This window comes from Centroberyx affinis, unplaced genomic scaffold (genome assembly GCF_046629955.1).
Source record: "Centroberyx affinis isolate AG114_WGS23_722 - 3 ecotype Tasmania unplaced genomic scaffold, CSIRO-AGI_Caff_v1 ptg001434l_1, whole genome shotgun sequence".
NCBI classification, from domain to species: Eukaryota; Metazoa; Chordata; class Actinopteri; order Beryciformes; family Berycidae; genus Centroberyx; species Centroberyx affinis.
In genome coordinates this window covers 310,001-334,148 of record NW_027279909.1, presented here as the reverse complement: position 1 = coordinate 334,148, position 24,148 = coordinate 310,001, and the positions used below count along the sequence as shown (strand labels likewise).

Here is a 24,148-nt window from a genome sequence, read left to right as displayed (position 1 = left end):
CAAGGCCTTTCTTTGCCTCAAAATCTCAGGATTATGCCCTTTGACAGGCACAAATTATACAGGAGATTCATTGTGCCAGTTTGCATAAAAATGTCTGTCCCATCCTGTCTCACAGGACATGTTCTAATCATCAAACAGTGGAGGTAAAAGATATTTCCTTGCCTCAAGACAAAAACATGTTTCCAGCGATATTGCAGAATGAATGGTGCAATCCATAGAGATATAACACCTCACAGACACATAAACCATATAGCTAATTGAGCACGATGACATCGAATGTGGTGTAAAAGGTAATGATAAAGTCTGTTGCTCTAAATCAAATCTGTATCTACTCTGCAATTTCATTTCAATGTTCAAGGGACACAGGTTCAATTAGATAATGGAGGAAGCGTCTATACAGAACACTAGCAGCTAATTAGAAGGTCCAGGGTGTACTAAGCACAAGAGGAGAACAGACAGGGATAATTATTCCACACTGTGTGCGCTCGTGAGTGTGTCTGTGAGTGTGTGTGTGCGTGCATGCTAAAGCTAACTACACACTAGGCTTGAGAGAAAGAATACCAATCACTTTTCCGTGCTGACACACGGAGTAGATCTTGTCTGATCTTCTCATTACTGACCCTCTGACTCACAGCACACGTCCCAGAAAAAGGCCGTATTGTTTCAGGGGACGTTATTCACAGCGCTCGGAAGCGACCTCTGCAGCGTATCTCGGGCTATGAAACACGTAGCCGGATCCTGCCCCGTAGCTTCCTCGGGGCAAGGATCTTATCCCTTAATGGTTGATGTTCCTCGACCGTTCCCCGCAGACCCGTTACTCACTCTAACCCTGTCAGAACACGGGCTACAGGGGACACATAATGAAAAGAATAGGAAATTGAACAGAAGACCCCAGAGCACATCATTAAACCATTTTCTATTACCGTACTCGGTATAAAAGGGAAAGAAAACATGACCGGCAGGTTGTTAAGAACCTGCAGCCACGGCTCCCAGTGGTTTTACCATGGTTTTACTAGTTGGGCAGTCCCAGCGCTGAGGAGGTTTAAAGACACTGCTTCTCACCAGGCAATCTTACTGGGGGACTTTTAATAGTTGACTGCAGAGACCGTAATCCCTAACACAGTTGCTGTTGGATAAACCAATCCCTTTACAGTGTGATTGTTCCCTGCCAGAGCCAAGTGCTCAGAAATTCTTGGAAGTTTATGGAAAGGGTTACATGGTGGAAGGTGGAAAAACATTTTGCTTTGCTTGTATGCCTGAAGGTCGCATCCTAATTTAGGTTTACCTGGGATATTTGGGTCCAAAATGTGACTTGGGGAAGCTCTTCTCTTCAAGCAGCACAGTCATCCTTATTTTTTGTTTTTCTTGAGGAAGAATCATCCGTGTTTTCTAAATTATTCCATACACCTAAATAACAAGCAGTAACTTGGGCCAGAGCCTCAGGCCATTGTGTCCAAGACTCAGGCCAAAATCAACCATGAAGGAATGTTCTGACAGAGAGGATCCACATATTTTGGGCTGAACTGTCATGCTGAATCTGTCATTCCCACAGAAAACCATTTCTAAATTGAGATGGGATACTTGCATGATCATGCACCTCTAACACACACTATAAGGTTCACTGACATTTCTATTATTCTGTTCTATTCTGCATTTTAATCATCTGCGCATTTGTTTGTGTGTGTGTGTGTGTGTGTGTGTGTGTGTGTGTAGTCTCAGATGAAGATGAAGTCGGCGGGCGTCGTGGAGGGAGGGTTGTTCACAGAGAGCTATTGTAACATCTGCAATGCCCAGCTCATCTCCGAGTCTCAGCGCACCGCTCACTATGAGGTGAGTCCGTCTCTGCTCAGTTTGGAGGATTTTTCTCAGCTTGCTCTCTTTGTCAGGACCAAATATACGAAAGTAGAGTGAAAGAACCCACACAGAAACACACGCACACAACAGCAAACGCTGCTATCGCCGCTTTGACAGGCAGACACCCATATTGTACGCTTACTCCTTTGTCCTTTGGTAGTCATTTGTTGAGCATCAGGCTTATTTGTACCAATTTGTGTCTGTGCCGTTCAAAACAGTGCTCATCCATTATACATAGACTTAATACTGCAGTGGCAATACTGCTCAGGCACACAGACACATGCGCACACACACACACACAGTTTTTTTGTTGTAATGTAGTCCACCTCTCAACAGACTTCCAAAGAGTGATTTAATGAATGGCCATTAAATCATCAGCCCTCTGCATTATTTAACTAGCAAACACAAAGGTGTGTGTGCGTGTGTGTGTGTGTGCGCACACACATGCATGCACATGCGCGTGCGTATGTGTACTGCATGGAGGTCCTCCTTGATTACAAGACACAATTGGGATTAACAAGCAGACTAATGAGGACAAGGCCCTTATCTGGAGAATTAGGCAAGGACAACAGTGTGTGTGTGTGTGTGTGTGTGTGTGTGTGTGTGTGTGTGTGTGTGCGCCACCATATTCACTTCAATCTATTTCTATAACACACACAGCATTGAGTTGTGCAGACAAATAGACTGACAGGCTGACTCACTGTTTGTCCTCACTGTTACCAGTAACAACTATAACAGCTAGGGAGGTCAGTGGATCAAAGAGAAGAGGCGAGACAGAAGGAAGGAAGGAAGGAAGGAAGGAAGGAAGGAGTGGAGGAAGGAGTGGAGGAATTATAGGATCAATGAAGGAAATAAGAGAGATGGGGGAGGTAGTGCAGAGAGGGATAGGGGAGAAAGAAGACAACAAGCCGAGAGAGGAGAGAGGAAAATGGTCAACATCTACTACCATCATCTGATATCATGCTTCTCCTCAACTTTATCTGATATCATAAAATGTTTATCTTCCTCTTCATCATGGTCCTTGGGTTTAATGACAGAACTAACTCAGGCAGGGGGAACAACAAAGTCGCTCGGTCTTTAGGATGTGGATCTGAGTTGTGTGAGTGGGCAAACATACACACACACACGCACACACACACTAACACACACACGCAAGGATGGTGTGGCAGACATTTTTCTAATATTGAGGCTTCTCTCCTCCTCCTCGATTGGACAGAAACACAGACTGAGAGAGAGAGAGAGAGAGAGAGAGAGACAAGCACAGTCCATTAGAGAAAGCCCCAGCACTAAGGGTCAGTGTGGGGTAACCATGGTGACACTAGGTCCTGCTTTTAGCCCATGTCCCAGAGCCATCAACTACATGACCATTTATACACCTATAAACACAAGCATACACCCACACTCACAAACACACACATACACACACACACAAGCACTGACAAAGTGCATTAAAGTCGCCTGACAAGCGAAGAGAGGGCATGTGAGGTAGAGGGAGGGTGGCTTTCTTGTCCCAGGGGGAGAGGATCTAATCGAGCCATTGGAGCAGCAAGTACAGTATCTTATCATAGTCTTCCCTAGCAATTCTTTACCCATCATTACATACATGCATACACAGATTAATTCATTTGTATGCCATTCACCCATAATATCCATAACATTTAATACCTACAATATACAGTATAAGCCCCCATACAACTACCATCCATCCTTCCAAGCATACGTACATACATACATACATATATTTGACAAATAATGAGTCTAATTCTTCTCTTCTAATCAAATTCTAATTCATCCCATCCTATCCATCTCTCTTACACATCTTTCTCCATCACTATCTCTCATCACACTCTTTGACTCCCTGGCACTCTGTGGTATAATAATGCGTATCTGACTGCACATGTAGTGGTAAAGATAGAAGCTCTTTGGCAGCATAAACACCGGCTCCTGGAAACTTGTACCAGCAGTGGAATTTATAGATAATAATAGACATTATATAGTGTTAAGGAGTGAAGGTCAGAGCATGGCAATAAAATGAAATGTACGGAGCAAGATAGCTGTGTCAACCTTGTACACACACACACACACACACACACACACACACACACACGCACACAAGGCTCAGTAAACACATACACATGCACACACACTAATCTTTTCCCCTATAGGGAATGCCCAGTAATTTTGACTGCTCTGCATTAAAGTGACAGTTAGCAGCTTCAAGGACAGCTCCCTGTCCTTTCACATAAACCTACAGTATATTCCTGCTTATCAGAGTTTAGAGAGCCTTTACAATGTAAATCCCTCTGACAGATGCACACACACATACACTCATGCATGCACCGGACACACGCATACACACACACACACACACACACACACACCCTATTGATGGATGCAGACATTAGTCACGCGGGCCTCAGCTACAAGTGTCACATGCAGTCGCTTGGATGGAGTGTTACAGGAGATTCAAATGGCTATCAATGACCAACACCAACAATCCATCAGCAATATACTTGTGCCATCTTTTCACTATTAAAAATTAATTTAATTGATAAAATGCTGATCCAAACAATCCAAAAGCAATCTATATTTTTAAGCAACTAGGTGATCGCCTTTTCATCATTTCAATTTCAATCTGACCCTTCCAAAATACTCCCTCACTGCTGCGCCTTTAGCACTTGTCAAGGCCAATGTGTGCAGATGAAGTGAAGAGAGGCCCCCCACATCTTACTCAGGGCTCCCTGAGAGCTGAGGCCCGGCCCTGGCCATTAGTCACCCAGCCAGGGGCAAAAAGTCTGGTAGCATCATCAGCTGAAACAGAGATAACAGCTCCAAGAGTTGCCAGGATGGAGTGACAGCCATTGATTTTCTTCTTCACTTCGCTCACTTGATTAAAAAAAAAAACAAACTCAATTCACCGCCTGACTCTCATTCTCTCCCTCCCTCTCCTTCCCTCTCCCTCCCTCTCTCTCACTCTCAGAGTAAGAAGCATGCCAACAAGGTGCGACTGTTCTACATGCTCCACCCTGAAGATGGAGGACCGCCTTCCAAGAGGCTGAGGCCAGATAACCCAGTACGCTCTCGCTCTGTCTGTGTGTGTGTGTGTGTGTGTGTGTGTGTGTACTAGGGCTGGGCAATATATCGATATTATATCGATATCGCGATATGAGACTAGATATCGTCTTAGATTTTGGATATCGTAATATCGTGATATGGCATAAGTGTCTTTTCCTGGTTATAAAGGCTGCATTACAGTAAAATGATGTAATTTTCTGAACTTACCAGACTGTTCTAGCTGTTCTATTATTTGCCTTTACCCACTTAGTCATTATATCCACATTACTCCACAAAATCTCATTGTGTAAAAATTTTGTGAAAGCACCAATAGTCATCCCTACAATATTGTCGCAATATCGATATCAAGGTATTTGGTCAAAAATATTGTGATATTTGATTTTGTCCATATCGCCCAGCCCTACTTACAACTGAACATTTAGCACACTAGAAAATACCGAGATATATATCGTGTTTCGCCATTCAGCCTAAAAATACCAAGATATGATTTTTGGTCCATATCGTCCAGCCCTAGTGTGTACTGCAAAATTCCATCTTAACAAGTGATTTAAACTTGTATTGATCCTTAAAATCTTTTTCTTTCTTCCCAATGGCAGTGTGATCATTTCAACCGATTTTAAGGGGTTTTTTTTATCAAATGACATTGTCCGGAGTGATCTGCATTATTTCAAGATATAGTCACTTAAAATTATCAAAACAATTCAAACCATGTTAGAAACGAAGTGAAAGAAGTGAAATTATCTCACTCCATTGGCAGATATTCCCCATTTGTTTTAAGAAAAATATGATTTTAAGACTCATTATTGGACTAAATGACTAATTAAGATGGATATGTTTTGCAGTCTATTCACAAACTCAGCAGCTGCGAAGGGACAGTTAACTTTGTGTTTGTGCGTTTGCATGTGCTGGGATGTGTGCATGTGCATATGCATGAGCGTGTGTTCGTGTCCTTGACTGTATATAGACAACAATAACCTGAGCCGACTTCCCTCAGTCTAATCCTCCACCAGGCTTGTTACTGTCCACTCTCACACTTGGCCCTGGCAGCCAGTGGGCTACTGTGCCTGGCCAACTGCTCATGGGAATATTCGTTTGATCTGTTTGTGTTTGTGTGTGTGTGTGTGTGTGTGTGTGTGTGTGTGTGTGTCATAATTCCCCCCTGGGAGGCTAGGCCTTAGCCCTGGTGTTTCTGGTAAGGGTGTTCAGTAGAGGCAGAAGCTGCCAAACAGCTCTATATCTGACTACTGCAGGCCATGGCTAGGGAGGTCACTGCATTACCAATGTTGTGTGTGTGTGTGTGTGTGTGTGTGTGTGTGTGTGTGTGTGTGTGTGTGTGTGTGCGTGTGTGTGCGTGTAGGTGCGTGTGTGTGTGTGTGTGTGGGTGGGTGTCCATCTCCATATTTCCAGGGCTCTGCTCTGTTATTGCAGCAAATGCAGAGGTGGCATATTTTGCATACAGAGTGAATCAAGCCTCAAACTCTAAGCACAACTACTATTATTCTGTTGATTGGAATCGGGATGTGTTTGTGTATGTGTAGTATGTGTATGAGAGAGAGGGGGAGAGAGAGAGGGAGAGAGAACAGGGGAATGGACAGACAGAAAATAAACCAAACATGGAGTAACAATAAGTAAAAGATGGAAATGGAAAGAGAGGGGTGAATGGAATGGACTATTGTGGAGTGGGAGCTTTAGCATAGTACCGCTTGTGTGCTCCATTTACCCAGCGATCTCAGAAGACCCACATGGTACAACACACACACACACACACATGCACACACGCACACACACAGAACACACACACACTTTGAGGACACAGCTGGTGGAAAAATAAAGCTTATCAAACGAACTGACAAGTCTAGCTGTGAGCCAGAGAGAGAGGGAGAGCGGAGGAGGAAAGGAGGAGGGAATGGAGTGAGAAAGGGGAAGGGGTGGAGGGTCTCCAACAGCGGTGTGGTGCCACAGCCAAGACCTTGGGCTATGCTCTGCAGGGCCAAGCCTCAACGCTGCAAAGACCTTTTCGTCCTCCACTGACAGTTCAGTCTGGAACGGGGTTATTATAGTTAACTCAAACCAAAGCCAAGGCTAAAATTCGCCATGAAAAACGAAGGAATTGAAATGTTTGCAAACATCCACGGACCTTGTTATTTTCAGGTTCCATTTGACGGATGAACGCTGCCAAGTTGGAAACACTGTGCAATTCAATATACAGTGACTAAAAAATTGTGTTTGGGACTGTAAGCAAAGTTCTCCAAAGGAAACAGATTAGGGTTCTTTTAGTTTTCGTCTGGTAAATCCAGCAAGGCAAAAGCACAAAGGCAGGCCTATAGATTAATAGCTTAAAACGCAAGGAGCCAGAACAACCAAGTGGCTCGATCCATTTACCTGACGGTCTGGCTCACATTGGAAGTGAGAGAGGCTGGCAGCCAACAAATCACAGCAGCATTGCGTGTTTTACATGATAAAGTGATGGAGGCAGCATTATATCAGCTGTATCTTGCTTTACTGAGTAGCTGCAAGACCCTCTTCCCCTCTCTCTGCACATGACTGCAAGCATTTAACACAAAGATAAACAATCACAAACATGATCATTACTAGTGATATTCATCAATTAGCTGTTTTCCTGAATGTGAGCTCAGCTTTCTGACTCCCTACTACTTGATTGGCTGCCTTAATCTTTACTATGGAGAATACAGTAACGTTCGGCTATTTTGCTAATTAACAACTGAACCACTAGCAGGAATAGCGTATGACATATATACATAGCTTATACAACAATGTGCTTTACCATAATATGCGAGGATTTCTGTTCTCTTACAATCATAAAACAATTTTGCTATATACAGTATAGTTCTTGTGTTGTGTGAAGTCATGTGAATTTCTTCTATAACGTTTATGATCTAAAAGTAACAAATAGAATAGAATAGAAAGAACAAATAGAACATTTTTGAACAGTAAAACTAAGCTAAAACTGGCAAATAGAATGAAAAACTGTATGAAACTACACTGAAATGGGGGAAAAAACTGGAAATCATAAATATAAGAACCTTGATCTGGACACAAGCTATCATGTTCATGGCTTACCCAGATTAACTCTGCACAGTTTTCTTAAAACAATGTATACAGTAAGACATTAAAAGCTGATACACGTGGACTGCAGTGCATATACACATATGAAATAGGCATGGTCGTCGCGTGATTGTAGGCGTACAGACACACACAGAAATGTACACACCTGCGTCTCCATCTGTCTCCCTAAGTGACTAAGGCATGACTCAGCCCCTCCTGGCCTTCACTTCATATGGGACACCAAATACACACACACGCAAACACACACACACACACACATACACACACACATTTCATGTAATGTACTGTGAGCACCGCAGTAAGCAGTTTGTTCACAACCTTTCACACAGAGGCGTGACATTGACTATCTGACAATGCTGGAAAACTTTGATGAAAGATGAGTGTTGCGCCGGAGACGAAATTCTTTACAATTCAATTCAGGATAAAACTTTTCCTCTTTCATCTCTTTCATCTTTTTTTGCTCCCAGGGGAAGTTTCACAGATCTTTTCTTCACACTTCATCTTATTGTTTTTTCCCCCCCTCTGTTCTCACACTGATTGACATGGTGCAGTCCAATGGGAGCAGCAGAACGGGGACTCTTGCAGAGTGAATGAAATGCCAGCATCTACGCACTGTAAAATGCCATGCCTTGAGGTTTGTGTGGCGGTGTGTGTTTGTGTGCAGCGGTGGAAGTGTTTGTCACAGAACAAACGCAGAGAAAGTAGGTCGGAAAGGTGCTCCCAGATGAAAGGGGAGGGGAGTTGATCCGTTTTCCTCCCCTATTCTCCTCCCTCCCCGCTTTCTTTCCATCTCTCCGTCTGTGCCGTTTCCTACCTGCGCGAGGGCAACAGATAACAAAATGCTTTTTTTTTCTCTTTTCCTCCTCTAATGCTATATTTGCACCGTCGCTCCTTTTAATTTACACTTTCAGCGCTTCTTCAAACTCCAAATGAGAGTGTCTGTTTCCCTGCACTTCTCCATGTGTATATTTAGCCATGGTTCCCAGCTCCTCGACACAGAGCGGGAGAAGTGAGGAGGAGAGAGAAAGCGAAACAGAAGGAGAGAAAGATAAATACACCTCATTAGAAGTCGGTTGTTAGGTGCAGGAGCAGGGCGAGGCCGCACAAACAAATATTCTGAGATACAGACATCACTGTCAGGCAGTGGATGAGCAAGCGTACATACATGCACACACACACCAAATAGGTCATATGTAAATGAGTCTCAGCAGATGTGTGTGTGTGTGTGACAGGCAGAGAAAGCGAGGGAGTCAGGGACAAAATAGAGAGGAAGATTGAGAGGAGGGGAGGAGAAAATCAAGATTGAAGAAACTGAAAGATTGACGGATATTGGAGCGGTGACAGTGAGATGGAGGAAAAGAGTGAGTCAGAGATGGTGTTTATTGTTGAAAGTGGCTCAATGGAGTGGCAACTGTAATGAGCTGACAATTATTCATATGTCAGTCACCCACACATAAAATTGTTTAAAACTTTCTCCTAAACCAAATCCCTGGTGTCCCATCTGTCAGCGAGCGACAGGGTTTGTGTTGCTGTTTTTTTTTTGTTTTTGTTTTTTTTTGTTTTTTACATAGATGCTTCTTTGTGTTTCAGTCCCATCTCCGTCTAGTGCTTCTTTTACATTTCAATGTGTTTTGACAGGTGAGTCCACTGCAGGCTGCCATGGAGAATCATCTCAGTCTCTCTGTCCTCAGTCAAAACCATGCAGTAGTGGGACATCAGCTCACTGAGGTTGATTTTCTCAGCCTGGTACAACAAGATTTCGGCAGAACAAGATCTCAGTAGCGGGGCCCATGGGGGCAAAAGAAGAAGACAGAGAAAATGGAGGGGGGAGGGGAGTTGTAGAGGGAATGAACAATAGAATGAATAAGTGGAAGAGCAGAGAGGAGGAGCAGAAAATACACAGAGAGGAGGTGGAATCCACTAGAAAGAGGAGAGAGATGATAATGAGCGAGTGGAGTGGGGGGAAGTGAGCCGAGAGAGAGGAAAAACTTTTCTCCCGGTGGAGGGAAGGCAGGAGGAGGGAGAGAGATGGAGGAGAGGAGAGGAGAGGAGAGGAGAGGAGAGGAGAGGAGAGTAACAAGACTTGTCCTTATGGGCACTATGGCTCCCGAGATACAACCATGAATAAAGATCACAGGATAAATATAGAGCATCTGTTTCCACTTTACATACAAACACATACACACACACACACACACACACACACACACACACACACACACACACACTGCAAACAGATCCACACACACACACACACAAGCAGATATGCACACCTTATTACACAGGAGTACAACATTCTTCCTTTGGCAACATGAAATAGCTTCATCATGCTAATAAAGCAGAATTAATTGAATTTGTATCAATTGAGAAGGAGAGGGAAAATGAGATAGAGAGAGAGAGAGAGAGAGGGGGACGGTTCAGAGCAAGCCTTTAACACGATCACAGCAGGAGCAGACACGGGGGAGGAGAGGAAAGGAGGAGGAGAGGAGGAGGAGGAGGAGAGGAGGAGGAGGAGAGGAGGGGTGGCGAGGACCTGCCAATACAGATAAATATTTCATCCCACAACACACAGAGTCACTGAGACTGGTGCCCAGAGGGGGAGGGAAGATGCAGGAAGGAGAGAGAGAGAGAGAGAGTGGGAGAGGGAGAGAGGCTGAGAGTGGAGGGAAGGCAAAGAGAGAAAAAAACAAAAGAGGAGGCCAGAGAGGGGAAGAGCGACCGGAGAGAGAGAGAGAGAGAGAGAGAGAGAGAGATGGCAGAGATGAGAGACAGAGCTAAGCCTGGAAGGTAAAGGTGTCCTTAACTCTCACATCCACTGTCCGTGATGCTAACCGAGGCTGACACCAGACACACGCACACACATGCATGCACACACAGAGACACGCACATGCACAACACACACACACACACACACACACACACACACACACACACAGGGATGGTGTAGCAGACAATTTTCTATTATTGTCCTCTATCTGAGAACTGAGGTTTCTCTCCTCCAACTTGATTTGACACCGGTGACTAGAGAGAGCACTGGTGTGAAAAGACAGAAAGAAAGAGAGAGAATAGAAGAAATGTGCAAACAAATGGAAAGGGAGTTCAGGAGGCAGAAGGAGAGAACAAGAGCCTGGATGAACAGACAGTGAGAGGGTGTAGCTGCAGCGTGAGCAGAGAGGAGGAGAGAAAAAATGGGGGAAAAGGTGTGAAAAAATAGGCAGTGAAAGGCAGAGAAGTGTGCACATGGAGAGAGGAGAGGAGGGCTGTGTGATTATTATGAAACCAACCATCACTTCTATCAGTTTTATCAAGCCACCCAGGAGTTTCTTTAGTGATTATTACAGTCAATCTTGCTGGAGCTTTTCTGAAAAATTGCACAATTTCCATCATTTTGTGCAGTATGCACTTACAATAAAAGCACAGGGTGAAAGGTCAAAGCATATTGGAAAGTACCTTGATTAGAGCATTTATCACTGAAAAATTGTGACAATTCCTGAAAATCCTGCAATTAATATGTGGCATTGCTGCAATTGCAAGCCTTGCAATATAGCAGACTTTGTTTTGCAGAACATTTCACAATTGCAGTAAACAAACTTGAATCTATAGAAAGCTGTATGAGAAGGCTGAGAAGTTATGATGACAACAGAAATACAGAGAAAGAGATGGGCCTAGCCATGTGAATGGGGAGTCTCTGATTCTCTAACAAGTTGCCTATAAGGTTTTCACTCTGATATTAGCTTTATAGATTCTTCAGTGTACTGATGGGCAGAAACAGACAGACATAACTACAGAGGGAGAGATATCGCTTGACTTCTCTGTATGTGTGTATGTGTGCGTGTGTGTGTATCTGTATGAGCGTGTGTGTATATCTATGTCTATCAAGCTGTTGATCTTTTTGTTTGTTTTCCCTCTCTCCCGTGGGGAACAGCTCCCCCTCATCATTAGTAATGAACCAGCAGTGGTGAAAGGGCCGAGCCACAGTCTCAGCCGAGCACACTGGAGAGATGAATATTTGATCAGCCCTCTCTTTGTGTATGTGTGTGTGTATAAGTGTGTGTGTGTGTGTGCGTGTGTGAACAAGACCGAGCCCAGTGAGGTCAGTGCAAAGTGTACATCTCTCCATTTTCTCCTCTCCTCTCGCCTCTCCTCTTTCCCTCTCTTCTCACCTCCTCCTCCTCTCCCTCCCTTCCTTCTCACACCATTCCCCTCTCTTCACCTCCCTGCACCTCTCCTCCCCCGCGATCCATTCTCATCCCACAATTCCTCGCACCTCCCCTCCACCTCTCTCTCTCTCTCTGTTACCCTCTCTCTCGCCTCTCCTCCTATAGGACAGTGCAGAGACGGAGGTGGACAGGAACAAATGCTGTACCCTGTGTAACATGTTCTTCACCTCAGCCATTGTGGCCCAGTCCCACTACCAGGGCAAAACCCACGCCAAGAGAGTCCGTCTGGTGTTAGGAGAGCCGCCCAGCTTACCCACAGCCACAGCCAGCCCTACAAACACAGGTACAAACACATTCTCTGTCTCTGTGTCAAGGGTCGATTTTGGCCAAGTCACAACAGGATGGACAGCACACACACTCATACACACACACACCCAAACACACACTGTTTGAGACATGTATCGCACATGAGCGCCAGTGCTGTCAGACTGATCACAGCAGGTATAGGAGCAGCTATAGGAATGAGGCCAGCGACCCGGCGCCAGTTCTGCTGTGGGCAGCAGAGCCAAAGAGAAGCGTAGTGAACCAACCCTCTCTGCGGTGTTTGATCCTCACTGTGGAAGTCGGTCAGTGTCTGTCTGCGGGTCAGACTTGAAAGAGAAAACTTGGCAGTTCCAGTCTATTGTTGTTCTGGCCTTTGAACTACATTGGTGACAAGCCGCTTGACCCCCATGCGATCAATAACTCTATTGGATTCCAATTTTGATGCTTGCACACAGAGACAGTCCTCACTATAGAACATGGTAATTAACTATAATGTGAAGCACACTCTGTCACATGCTGTCTTACCCACGATGTCTTACACATACACAGATGTTGGCATGTACCCATGTGCGCACACACACACACACACACACACACACGCACACACACACACACACACACATATCCAGACATCCACTGTTTGAGACATGTACTACTAAACTGAGAACCACTGTTAGTTCAATGCATACATTTGTATTTTTAGTGGATTTGGAAAGCTTTAGTCATGCTTCAGCCAAACCTTCCTGCCTGGGTATCAGAGAAATAAATGTCTGGAATCGCTAACATACCAGGGGCCGAGGAAGTAAAACCTTGAAGTTGAAGCAAATAGACGACCTTTAATTTTTAAAGGTCTGACCGTTAATAAGTTCACCTTCAAAGGGAGCCATAACAAATCTTGACATCCACAAATTGATTTTTATTCATGCTTACAATCCTTTAAGATTATCGTTTTTTAAGTGTCAGTGCTGGCGAGCTGTCTCCATAGGAAAGGAACTTTACATAATGTGATTTAAATTGGACTCAAAGTGAAAATTCACAGAGCTATAAACGCAGAATTGCTACAAATGGAGTGCTCTAATCAAGCCCCTGAGTGACTTTTGCTAAACTTTGGCCTACTTTGGAGAAGTGTCACATCTGTACAGCCGTTGCCGTGGAGTTTCCGCGGTTTTTGTGACAGTGGGACCTGGAGGAAAAAGAGAGAATGAAGAAGAAGGGTAGGAAGAGAGTCAAGAGTGACCTAGGAGAGAGGAAGAGGGATTTCAGGAGAGATTAAAGTCAAAAGTAGCCTTCATGATCACTCTGAGATGAAGGCTCCACCGTAGACGCACAGCCAAACTGACAGGCTCGGACACACACATGGGCACACAGACACACACACACACATGTATTAGATAGATAGATAGATAGATAGACAGGGCAACAGATGCATGCACATTCATGCTATACACACATGACATGCGTATCAGGACACATGGACGCAAATGGACAGAGAAACACATTCTCGCGTGGATACACTCTCAAACATGTACACACACACACACAAGCACACAGTCAGGAGAGAGCGAGGGCCATGTGTGATGGAGATGCCCTTGAGAGGTAGAGAGCAGGGAGTGTACCTGCATGCCCTCCCCTTTCGCATATCACACAGACACACACACCCCACACCCCTCTTGCACACACACACACACTCCATGCCCCCACTCCGTGAAAAACACTTACTTCTGCTCCGCTGTGCACAGATCACAGTCAGGAGAAAAGAAAGGGTGGGAAAACAAGGGATGGAGAGAAAAACACATCCCATCTCTCCCTGTTGCTGCTCAGCACGCGTTGTTCCACAGAGCTGTCAGAGCGAAGGAGCTTCACTCTGTCACTCATGCACACACACACACACACACACACACACACACACACACACACCTAAATACTCACACATGAATGGCACCCACGCCACTCGGGAGATTTTAGGATGGCCTGACAGGGAGTTGGATATATAGTGATGGAATCATGCCTCGCCAAGATTAATAGTGGAAAATGAAATGATAGTAAAAAAAAGAGACAGAGGGAGAGAGTTTTGTAAGTGAGACGATAGTGTGGCGACTGTGAGAGCGAGGGAAGCGAATGTGAGTGGGTGTGGTTGGTGAGAGGAGCAGAGAGACAGCCATAGATACAGTAACTATGTGAACAGAGACCGAACACGCCAAGGTATGAGCAACCAATCAGCTCACAGGGCTAGAATCAAGTCAACACGCGCATACACACACCACACACAAAAAATGCACATGCACACAGACTCGCACACCTCACACACATAGACGCCCACACATGGTCACTGGTCAGCAATGCACATAAACACTTCACTGGTCTTTAGTGAGTTGATGGTCATTATGAAGGAGTTACATGACTTGTTGGGGGCGTAAAAGCAAGTTTTTGCGCATTTGGTCGTGATGTAAAATGTCTAAACGTGAGGTATCGTGCATGTTTAGTCATTGTCGGTATAACTCCAGAGACATTGACACTTTCTAGATGGCAGATCGGCACATTTGGACATGCCATCTGGCATCATAAGCTTTCTCACACAATTTGGCTGTGGACCTGACACCCCCTCCCTGTGTTCAAATAAACACAGTTTGAGCACAGACAATCTTCTTTGAGCACACATACTGTACTGTACTGTACCACAGAGACACCGTCTATTCTGGGGGTCCATTCATGTGCAAACACACACACACACACACAGCCTCACACACTTGCTTATGGATTATACATTCACACCCCCACCCAAACACCCACACACACACACATACACAGACACACGTAGACAGGCACATACACAAACCTCATTGCGTCACCCACAGCCACGTCCCTTGGTCATGTCAGCGCCCGTTGGCTATTAATGGGCAATCGCCATGGTAACCAGTGCCATGTCACGAGTAGCAGGTCACCTGAAAGTCTGCCATTTCTTTTTTTATTCCCTCATAGAGGAGAGGAGAGGAGAGGAGAGGAGAGGAGAGGAGAGGAGAGGAGAGGAGAGGAGAGGGGAGGAGAGGAGGAAAGGAGAGGAGAGGGAGGGGAGGAGAGGAGAGGGAGGAGAGCAGAGGAAAGGGAGGAAGCAGAGGAGAGGAGAGGAGAGGGAGGATAGGAGAGGTGAGGGGAGGAGAGGAGAGGGAGGAGAGGAGAGGGAGGAGAGGAGAGGAAAGGGAGGAGAGGAGAGGGTGAAAAGAGGACAGAGGAAAGGAAAGGAAGGGAGTGTAGAGGGATAAAGTGCAATATGAGAGAAGGGTTGGGAAAGAACCAAGGGATTGGAGAGGCGAGGGAAGGAGAGGGGAGGAGAGGAGAGGAGAGGAGAGGGAAGGAGAGGAAAGGAGAGGAGAGAGAGGAGAGGAGAGGAGAGAGAAGGGGGTGGAAGGGAAAGGAGAGAGATGAGAGAGCATGAGGTGGAGGAAAGAAGTGGAGACAGGAAGGTTCAGGAGGAGATGTGAGGAGAGAGAGTCAGATTCTAGTACCATTGGATTGGCCCCTGGAGTGCCGTTGGCCTTTTCCCGACCCTCATCTGCGCTCCATAGATCTGGCCTAGAGCAATCTATTGCTCTTTGCTCTCAATCTCCATTGGACGCTCTAACCCTAGTGCTTTCCAATGTGCATGTGGGAGTGTGTGTGTATGTCTGCGTGCATGCGTGTGTATGTGAGAGTGCGTGTGTTTGAATGTGTTACAGTTATAATATTTTCATGTAGCCTAAATGCCATTTCAAGTAGACTCTTGAACATCATTTGCATTGACTGATGTTTTAAGGGCTATCAAATCTTTACATGTTACATCTGAACTAGTTTTAATGTGCCCCTTCACTCTCCCTTCACCATCCTCTCTTCCTCCCTCCGCAACTCTTCACTCCCTCTCTCTCCCTCCCATCTCCTCATTTCTTTCCAGATTCCTCCCTTCCACCCCGCAGCCCGCAGACCCCGCGGTGTGCCCCCCTCCCCCCCCGGCCCTGCCTGGCCCGTGGCGGTGGTCGGCGGAACCGGCGGAGGCGAGGCCGGGAAGTACTGCTGTTCTGTGCGGCGCCTGGTTCAACAACCCACTGATGGCCCAGCAGCACTACGAGGGCAAGAACACCGCAGGAACGCAGCCAGGGCACGCCTCCTGGAGCAGCTCGCGGCAGTCTGGATGCCACGGAGAGCACAGGTCAGCCTCTTGGCCACGGGCCCAGCCTTTCCTAACGCAAGTGACAAGTGAAGGGCACAAGGGGTGTTACGACTTTGTTTGAGGAAAGACGATAAGGGGGAGATCGCATTCAGTAAGTGTTTACATCTGTGGCAAAGAGGGGTGGGCTCCTGAAATGTTGATATGCCTTTCATTTGGTATAGCTTTCACACGTATCATCAGGATGTGTCACTCCAATCATGCACAGATAAAATTAGCACAGTCTGTTAGCATTAAGACAGGCTTCACATTCACCATACCTCCGGGCAAAACCTACATTCTGTATGACTGACTGGCTTTCTCTCTTGTGTCTACCCTATTTCTGTCTCTATTTTCCCACTATATGAAGAAGTAAAAAGAAAACTTCTAACTGCCCATTTACACTTAGCTTTAAAATATATGATTTAGATCTGTAAAACAATTCTACACCTAGGGAGGGCCATCATAATAAATTGTGCTACATTAAAGTACATTTACTGGGCGAATAGCCCTAGGTGTTGCCTTTTGTCACAATTAGCCTGTGACAGCCAACTCAGAGGATAGTACCTTTCCAAGCAAAAAGCAAATATTTCCTCCCCTATTATCAATATTAGTATTGGCTCAAAAGAACCTGTATATCAGTCAAACAAAAATCCTGCCACATATTATGACCTTCATCATCTGTTTGCCACAGTCTAACCTTTCCATGTTGGCTGTCAGGGGATAGAGGCGCCTCATATTGCAGCGTTGCTTTCAGACTTGTTAGTGCTAGCATCACACTGTCACATAGTATACTTAAAAAAACACACACCAAATCTACTCCATAGTGATATCTGACAAATCCCACACAGAATGTCAAGCAAGTCAGAGCAAGACAGAGGGTCAATCAATACATTTAAATGAAGGATTTAAATAAAAATGAATTCATGCTGCACATTACTCACTGGGAAAATTGGAATCAAATTACAGTTACCATGGCAAGCAGTTTGCTTTTATTATTATCCTATCTCACTTGAATACGCCGTCTGTCTCTCCCTCTCTCTCTCTCCCTCTCTCTCTCTCTCTCTCTCTCTCTCTCTCTCTACACACACACATGAAGAAGACCCTCACACGCTCACACACGTTTGTGCCAGAATTATATTCTAATGATATTATTAATAGGATGTGGCAAATACAGAAATGCTTTTGCCTATTCTAAGTGTGATACCATCTAACGTCATCCTCCTGCAGCGCACAGCCTATTTGCACACAAGCAGCACACTAACACACATACATAAGTTTGACACAGTCATACTGCACGCACAATACACACACACACACACACACAACCACACACGTAGTAAATCCTACACGAGCTGAAGCCGTGCAGTTCGCTGTGCGCTCCAGGTGCCATGACACAAACCATCATCTCAAGAAGGCAATCACATTAAAAGCACGAGTCACATTGCCGCCCACACTGGCTCAGAGGCTTTAAGTGGTGTCATGTTGGATATCGTCCTCCATCCACACACTGTGACCCAGATCCCACAACCTCAGCTGTTTCTTAGGAAAATTTTGACTCCAAATCCCAACATGCACCTCATTAGATAATGCACTCAAAACAGTAGATAGATACTAAAATGCTTAACTAATTACAGTAAACAAATAACTGCCAAAGATTTGCCTTTTGTTTCGTTTCAATCAAGATAAGCACACTCAGCGACAGGCGTAGCTCTACTGCAAAATCTATTCCTAGTCTTTTTTCTTTTTTTTTCTGCAAGGGCAATGAACTGGTCCGCGTTTCTGAGTGAGCTCACCGCTGACGTAATCAATTGTATGCACTATCAATCAAGTGTTTGTTCCAGTGCCTTTAGTTTGAAACACTTTGTACATCACAGTGCGACTCTAGCGTCAGTAGTCGTTCTTGGGTGAGACACTTTGCCATTGATGCAAGATTCTCACATCGGATTGGCTTTTATCACCACTTCAGGTGTGAAGTCACAGGTGTGCTGGGTGTAATCTCAGAGGGAGGAGTGAATGCGAGAAGACAGCTGAGCTAAGAGAGAGAGAGAGTGAGAGAGAGGGAGAGAGAAAGGGGAGAGAGAAAGAGAGAGAGACAGAGAGAGAGAGAGAGAGGGCAGGGGGATGAGAAATGAGAAACTCGTTCCCAGCCAAGTGCAAATTCATCTCTGTCCTTTTGTCCTCCTTTTCCCGTTACTAGAATTCTTTTCCCTTTACAAGCTTTTTATCTTTTTCTCATCTCCTTCGTGCTTCTATACCCCTCCTTTTGCCTTTGTTTGTTTGTGTGTGTGTGTGTGTGTGTGTAGACCACTGGGGGCTCCGATCTCTCCTCATGTCTCATCTGTCATCCTCATTAGCTCCCCACGAGGCACAGGTGAATTATTTACACACCAAAACTCTCTCTCTCTCTCTCTCTCTCTCTCTCTCTCTCTCTCTCTCTCTCTCTCTCTCTCTTTCTGTCTCTCCATTTTGTTCAAACTATGGTACAGTGTTTGTCTGGTTGTATTCTATTGATGATACTGACCTCTACCTGTACCTGAATATTCTCTCTCTCTCTCTCTCTCTCTCTCTCTCTCTCTCTCTCTCTCTCTCTCTCTCTCTCTCTCTCTCTCTCCCTCCCTCTCTTTCTCTCTCGCTCCCTCTCTCTCTCTCTCATGGCCGGAACATATCACCAAAATCCCCATGACATTAATATTGACACCGCTTCCTACTCTTGTATCTTGGTTGTGTATAATTGTGCAGACAGGGCATAGGGGAGAATGTCATTATTTTCCACAGCTTGGTGCGAGACAAAACCCTTGGAGATGGATCATGGGGGTGGATGGGAAAGGGGGGAGGGGGTGGGGGTGGGGGTTACTGACGAGGGAAGGAACCCGGCTGACTCGGCTGTGTCTGTACATAAATCACGACAGGGGTAGAAACCCCTCAAGACAGAGCCAGCGCGTTGTCTCCTCTGTCTCTTCTCTCTAGAGACCCAGGGGAGAATTAGAAACAGTGAGATAAGCGTCTAGTACTGGAGTGTGTGTGTGTGTGTGTGTGTGTGTGTATGTATGCGTGTGTGGACTCAAGAGAGGGTGTTGTACCAAAGCAGAGAAAATTGTGTGTGATTGATGACTGTGCCAGAGTCAGGAGACGAGACTGACCCCCTCTCCCATGAGATAGCACTCAATGTGTAACACTGTCACACACATGTACGCATGCACATACACATACAGTAAACACACACACACACACACACACACACACAAACACGAAATAGGCATTGTAGTACCACATCTTGCCCACATAAGCACGTTCTTACAAAGTACCCTTGAGAATTATTAATTGGTAAAGATGAGCCAGAGAGCTAAATGTAAACAACATAAAGTAATGAGCTGAAGCTTGAGCTTAGAAAATTAAGGGAATCCAATCATTTTATTCAAAAGCAATAGTTCAGAAAAATAGTTTGTTTCCTATGTCTGATAAATTTTGTTCTAAAGCAGATGGACTTTGCAATTACTGTGACACTTTGCTGCAAAACTAATTAGTCGTTTTTAAAGTCCTTCAAAGTTTGCTGCTTGGTAAAATTCCACTTGGATTCAATATAACTTTCACCCGAAGCTCAACTCCTCTCCGCCATGCTACTGTATTTGTGGTATATTCCTGTGAGATGTGCTGTCAAGCCTTTGCTGCAGACTGTTGGTTTTGATTGCATCTCAGTGGGCTTTTCAGAGTTTCTTTTTAGATTCAGCTACTTTTTAATCTGGCAAAGCACATGGTAAACTAATGGAGTACCAAAGCAGGGAGGCTCTGGGGTGGTAAAATCACTGTAAACTATTATACTGCCTCCACGGTGAATAAAATTACAGATGAATACTTTACAGTGAGGTTCTCACTTGAAGGTGTCCCATAGGAAGGCACGGGGAAACAGAAGAAACCCCACCTTGAAAGGAGACATTTTTATCTTCATGTTCAGTGGTAGTACAGTTTGTCCAAGGCTCATTTACTCTCTCTGTGTCTTAATACCATCCCATTATTTAATCAACCGTGTAGTTCATGCTACACTACACTTCACGATAGTCAGCCCTGACCAGTACCTGAAAACCCACGAGACACAAATACAGTAGAAGGAGCTGCAGTTACAGCTTGACAGAGCATGGAACAAACCATGAACATCAGATGGATCATTAATGTTGCTTCTATTGAGGCTAAGTCGAATTTTGTCAGACACTGAAACTATAGGAAGACATTAAATTGCTTTGCAACAACGCCTTTAGAATACATGTGGAGAAAAGAATGTCATTTTCTCAATTTTCTGAGCGCAGAATACAGCTCATTACTAGTTTGACAGGCTTTTAGGCTTCCCTTTACCAGCGGTGCCAGTAATGCTGGAAGGCTCCGTACATTCAACGACAGCCACAAACAGCTCTGATTCCACTCCCACTCCCTCAGCTCATCTCACCTCCTCTTTTCTCTCTCCCTGGCATATCTTCTTGTGTAATTAACAAGGCTTAGAACACCCTCACATACACTGTTCATGCTCACGAAAAACGCACGTTCACAGCATTGTGTGCTGTCACTAGCGCGCGCACGTTTTCCCTGCATGTAATTAACATGGATTAGGGCGCAGCGCGGTCTCATGCCAAAAGTGCTTTATTAACCAAAACAGAGTGCGGGTGTGTGTGTGTGTATGTGTGCACACTTCTATGTGTTCAAACAGTTGGCACACACGCATACCCACACCCACACACACACACACATACATACACTGGCACGCAAACTGCAGCATATTGTACATCAGTGCTACTCGGCCAGGCAGTGGGGAGATGACATCAATCAGACTAATAGCAGGGAAGCTGCCTTTGTGCATACATACGTGCACACAAATAAAAACACACACTTATATTTATAATGTATACCAGAATAGACCTCTCATTCTGTAATCCTTGCACCAGCGAAGAGTTATGGTGGAAAAAGAGAGAGCAAGAGAAAGAGAGTTATCATTTCTTTCTCTTCCCAATAATCTCCTCTCCAATTAATAGCCTTTTCATTGAGAGAACAGAGGTAATGACAACTTGGCAGAAGAGGATACTCTCTCTCTCTATCTCTCTCTCTCTCTCTCTCTCTGTCCCACACACACATATGCAGAGAGCAGAGTTAATCATTCACTCTTAATACATGCAAAACATCAACACTTAAGCCGAATCAGTCCTTACTCCAGGCGACTAATTCAGTCACGGCTGTCTTGTAAATTACGGCTTGTCCTTGATCACCTCTGAAACAGATAGAGCAACTTTGAGACTGGAGGGACGGGATATGCCACATTATGCCACATTATGCAGTCCCAGCCCAGTCTCAATGACCTCACGCTGCTCCTCACTGTATTAGTACTTCATCTCCCAACATGCTTTACCAATTACTGCCACAGAAGGCCAAAAGGTGATGGAATACACCAACAACTCATAAATCTCACAGACAGTAATGACAGTGGAGAAAAGGGCACCCACACACACGAAAGCACGCCTCCTTTTAGCCATGGCCAACACGCATCCAGAATCATCCGCTCATCCTGTTTCTCAAAAAGACACACACACACACACACACACAGACACAGGGAACCACACAGGAGGGACGGGTGGGAAAAAGGTTTCAAGCAATTAATTTTTGATTGTTTTGTCATACAACCCTGAAGTGTCAAGGTAGTTCATCTGCTATCTGAGGAGACTTTTGCAGTGACGGCTCCGCAGTGCGCAAAATGTGAGCAAACAAAAATAGCATTTCACGCGCTGAGAGAGAATATTTGACCAATTATGTCATGTTGCTGATTGCCCAATCCACATCGACACTGTCTGCATTCCCTCTGCCTCCTCTGCCATGTGGTAGAAGATTTCAAATCGCTGCTGCCATGCTGTAGCTACCACGTGTGTAAATGCTTTTTAGTCATTTATTTATTTATTTATTTATTTTTGATTTATTTGTCATGTTTTCTCCTGTGGTCATTAAACCCCGGCATGCATTTGACATCACTACTGCAGCGTGACAACTCCTTTCCTTATCCTTTCCATTCCTCTGTCTCCTCTCTCTCTCTCTCTCTCTCTCTCTCATCTTTTCTACGCACATCGTATTTTTCTCCAGCAATTTCCTCTATTCACTCGTTCTGTCTACCTAACCCCCCACCCCTACACACCCCTACACACACACACACCCCACCCCCCACCCGACACCCACCAACCCACCCGACACCCACCCTCTCCATCTCTCTTCACCCCTCTCTGTCAGCGTCTCCATCCCTCTCTCACCCATCTATTTTTGGGTGTTCATCTCGACCACCTGCAAACCCTCTAATTAGTTCACATCTGCTTCTGAACCATACCATCTCAAGCACACATTCACAAATACAATACACACGCACGTGCACGCACTCCCACACACGATACCGTGCACGCACATTATTCTTTTGTTGCCCTCAATGTCCTAATTCTTCCCGCCCTGCTGAAATTTTAAAAAACATCTTCACACAAACACGCACAAACACACACACACACATACACGTGCACACTAGAAAGTAGAAGGCAATGATCTAAAGATCTAAAAATGTAACTGGCTTTCTGCTAATGACTAGTCTAATCAAATCTTCCTCCAGATACTCTGTAATTATGAAAATTACCCTGCACTGCGCAGTGTAGAAATAAGACTGTTACTGGTGTTAGTTCACATGTTATTTTTATTGTTGTTCCTCTTGGTCTCGCTGATGATGATGATGATGATGACAATGATAGAGATGACACAGAAGCCTTTGAGGGTTTTTATGATTAATGCTCCTTGAAAGTATCATTACAATAACTGCTGTGCCTGTGCTGTGTGTTTGTGTCTCTCCAGGACTGCGCAGTAGTTACTCCTGCAGTGTCTGCAGTGTGGTTCTCAACTCCATTGAGCAGTACCATGCACACCTCCAGGGCTCCAAGCACCAGAACAAGTCAGTACAACTCAAAGCTAAGCACTATGGATGGAGCATGGGTGAATGAATGATTGAACAGTCCATTGATCCCCAAGGAGAACTGTATTCCCAATGTGAGTTGATTGACCATGAAGACCACATCAATACATGGATGAGCTTTGCTGTCTGGATACACTGGATAAGGGAAGTGAATTGCAGCACAACCCTCTTCCCTTCGCTGCCCTGTAACAAGTCAATGGGGTGTTGTTTGAAGCCGATTGGAGACTATGTGAGACGAATTGAGTTGTTTCAAAAGTCAGGGCGAGGGCTTATCTGTAGCACAAGGTCTCCAGGAAAATAGAAACTCATGTCAATGACTACAATGACGCTCGTCGGTTCAGCGTGATTTTTATCATCTTATCACAGCGGGACGCATTAACTGGCAGGTCTGACCTCTCCTGAGTTAAAGTTTGTTCACCTTGGAATCTGATGAGCCAGATGACATGGTCTACATCGGCTACACAGTCTGGATGCAAACCAATTACAATGCACGAG

The 24,148-nt window shown here is 45.0% G+C and overlaps 1 protein-coding gene across 1 annotated transcript in view; it reads left to right on the top strand.

The window, feature by feature from the left end:
* The first annotated feature begins 1,719 nt into the window (after positions 1-1,719).
* Positions 1,720-24,148, top strand: part of LOC139650069 (zinc finger matrin-type protein 4) — a 30,905-nt gene continuing 8,476 nt past the window's right edge. The window contains 9 exon segments of the mRNA XM_071526625.1: positions 1,720-1,830; positions 4,835-4,927; positions 12,342-12,519; positions 16,426-16,490; positions 16,492-16,548; positions 16,550-16,604; positions 16,607-16,648; positions 16,651-16,680; positions 23,536-23,632. Coding sequence (XP_071382726.1) covers positions 1,720-1,830; positions 4,835-4,927; positions 12,342-12,519; positions 16,426-16,490; positions 16,492-16,548; positions 16,550-16,604; positions 16,607-16,648; positions 16,651-16,680; positions 23,536-23,632 — 728 coding nt within the window.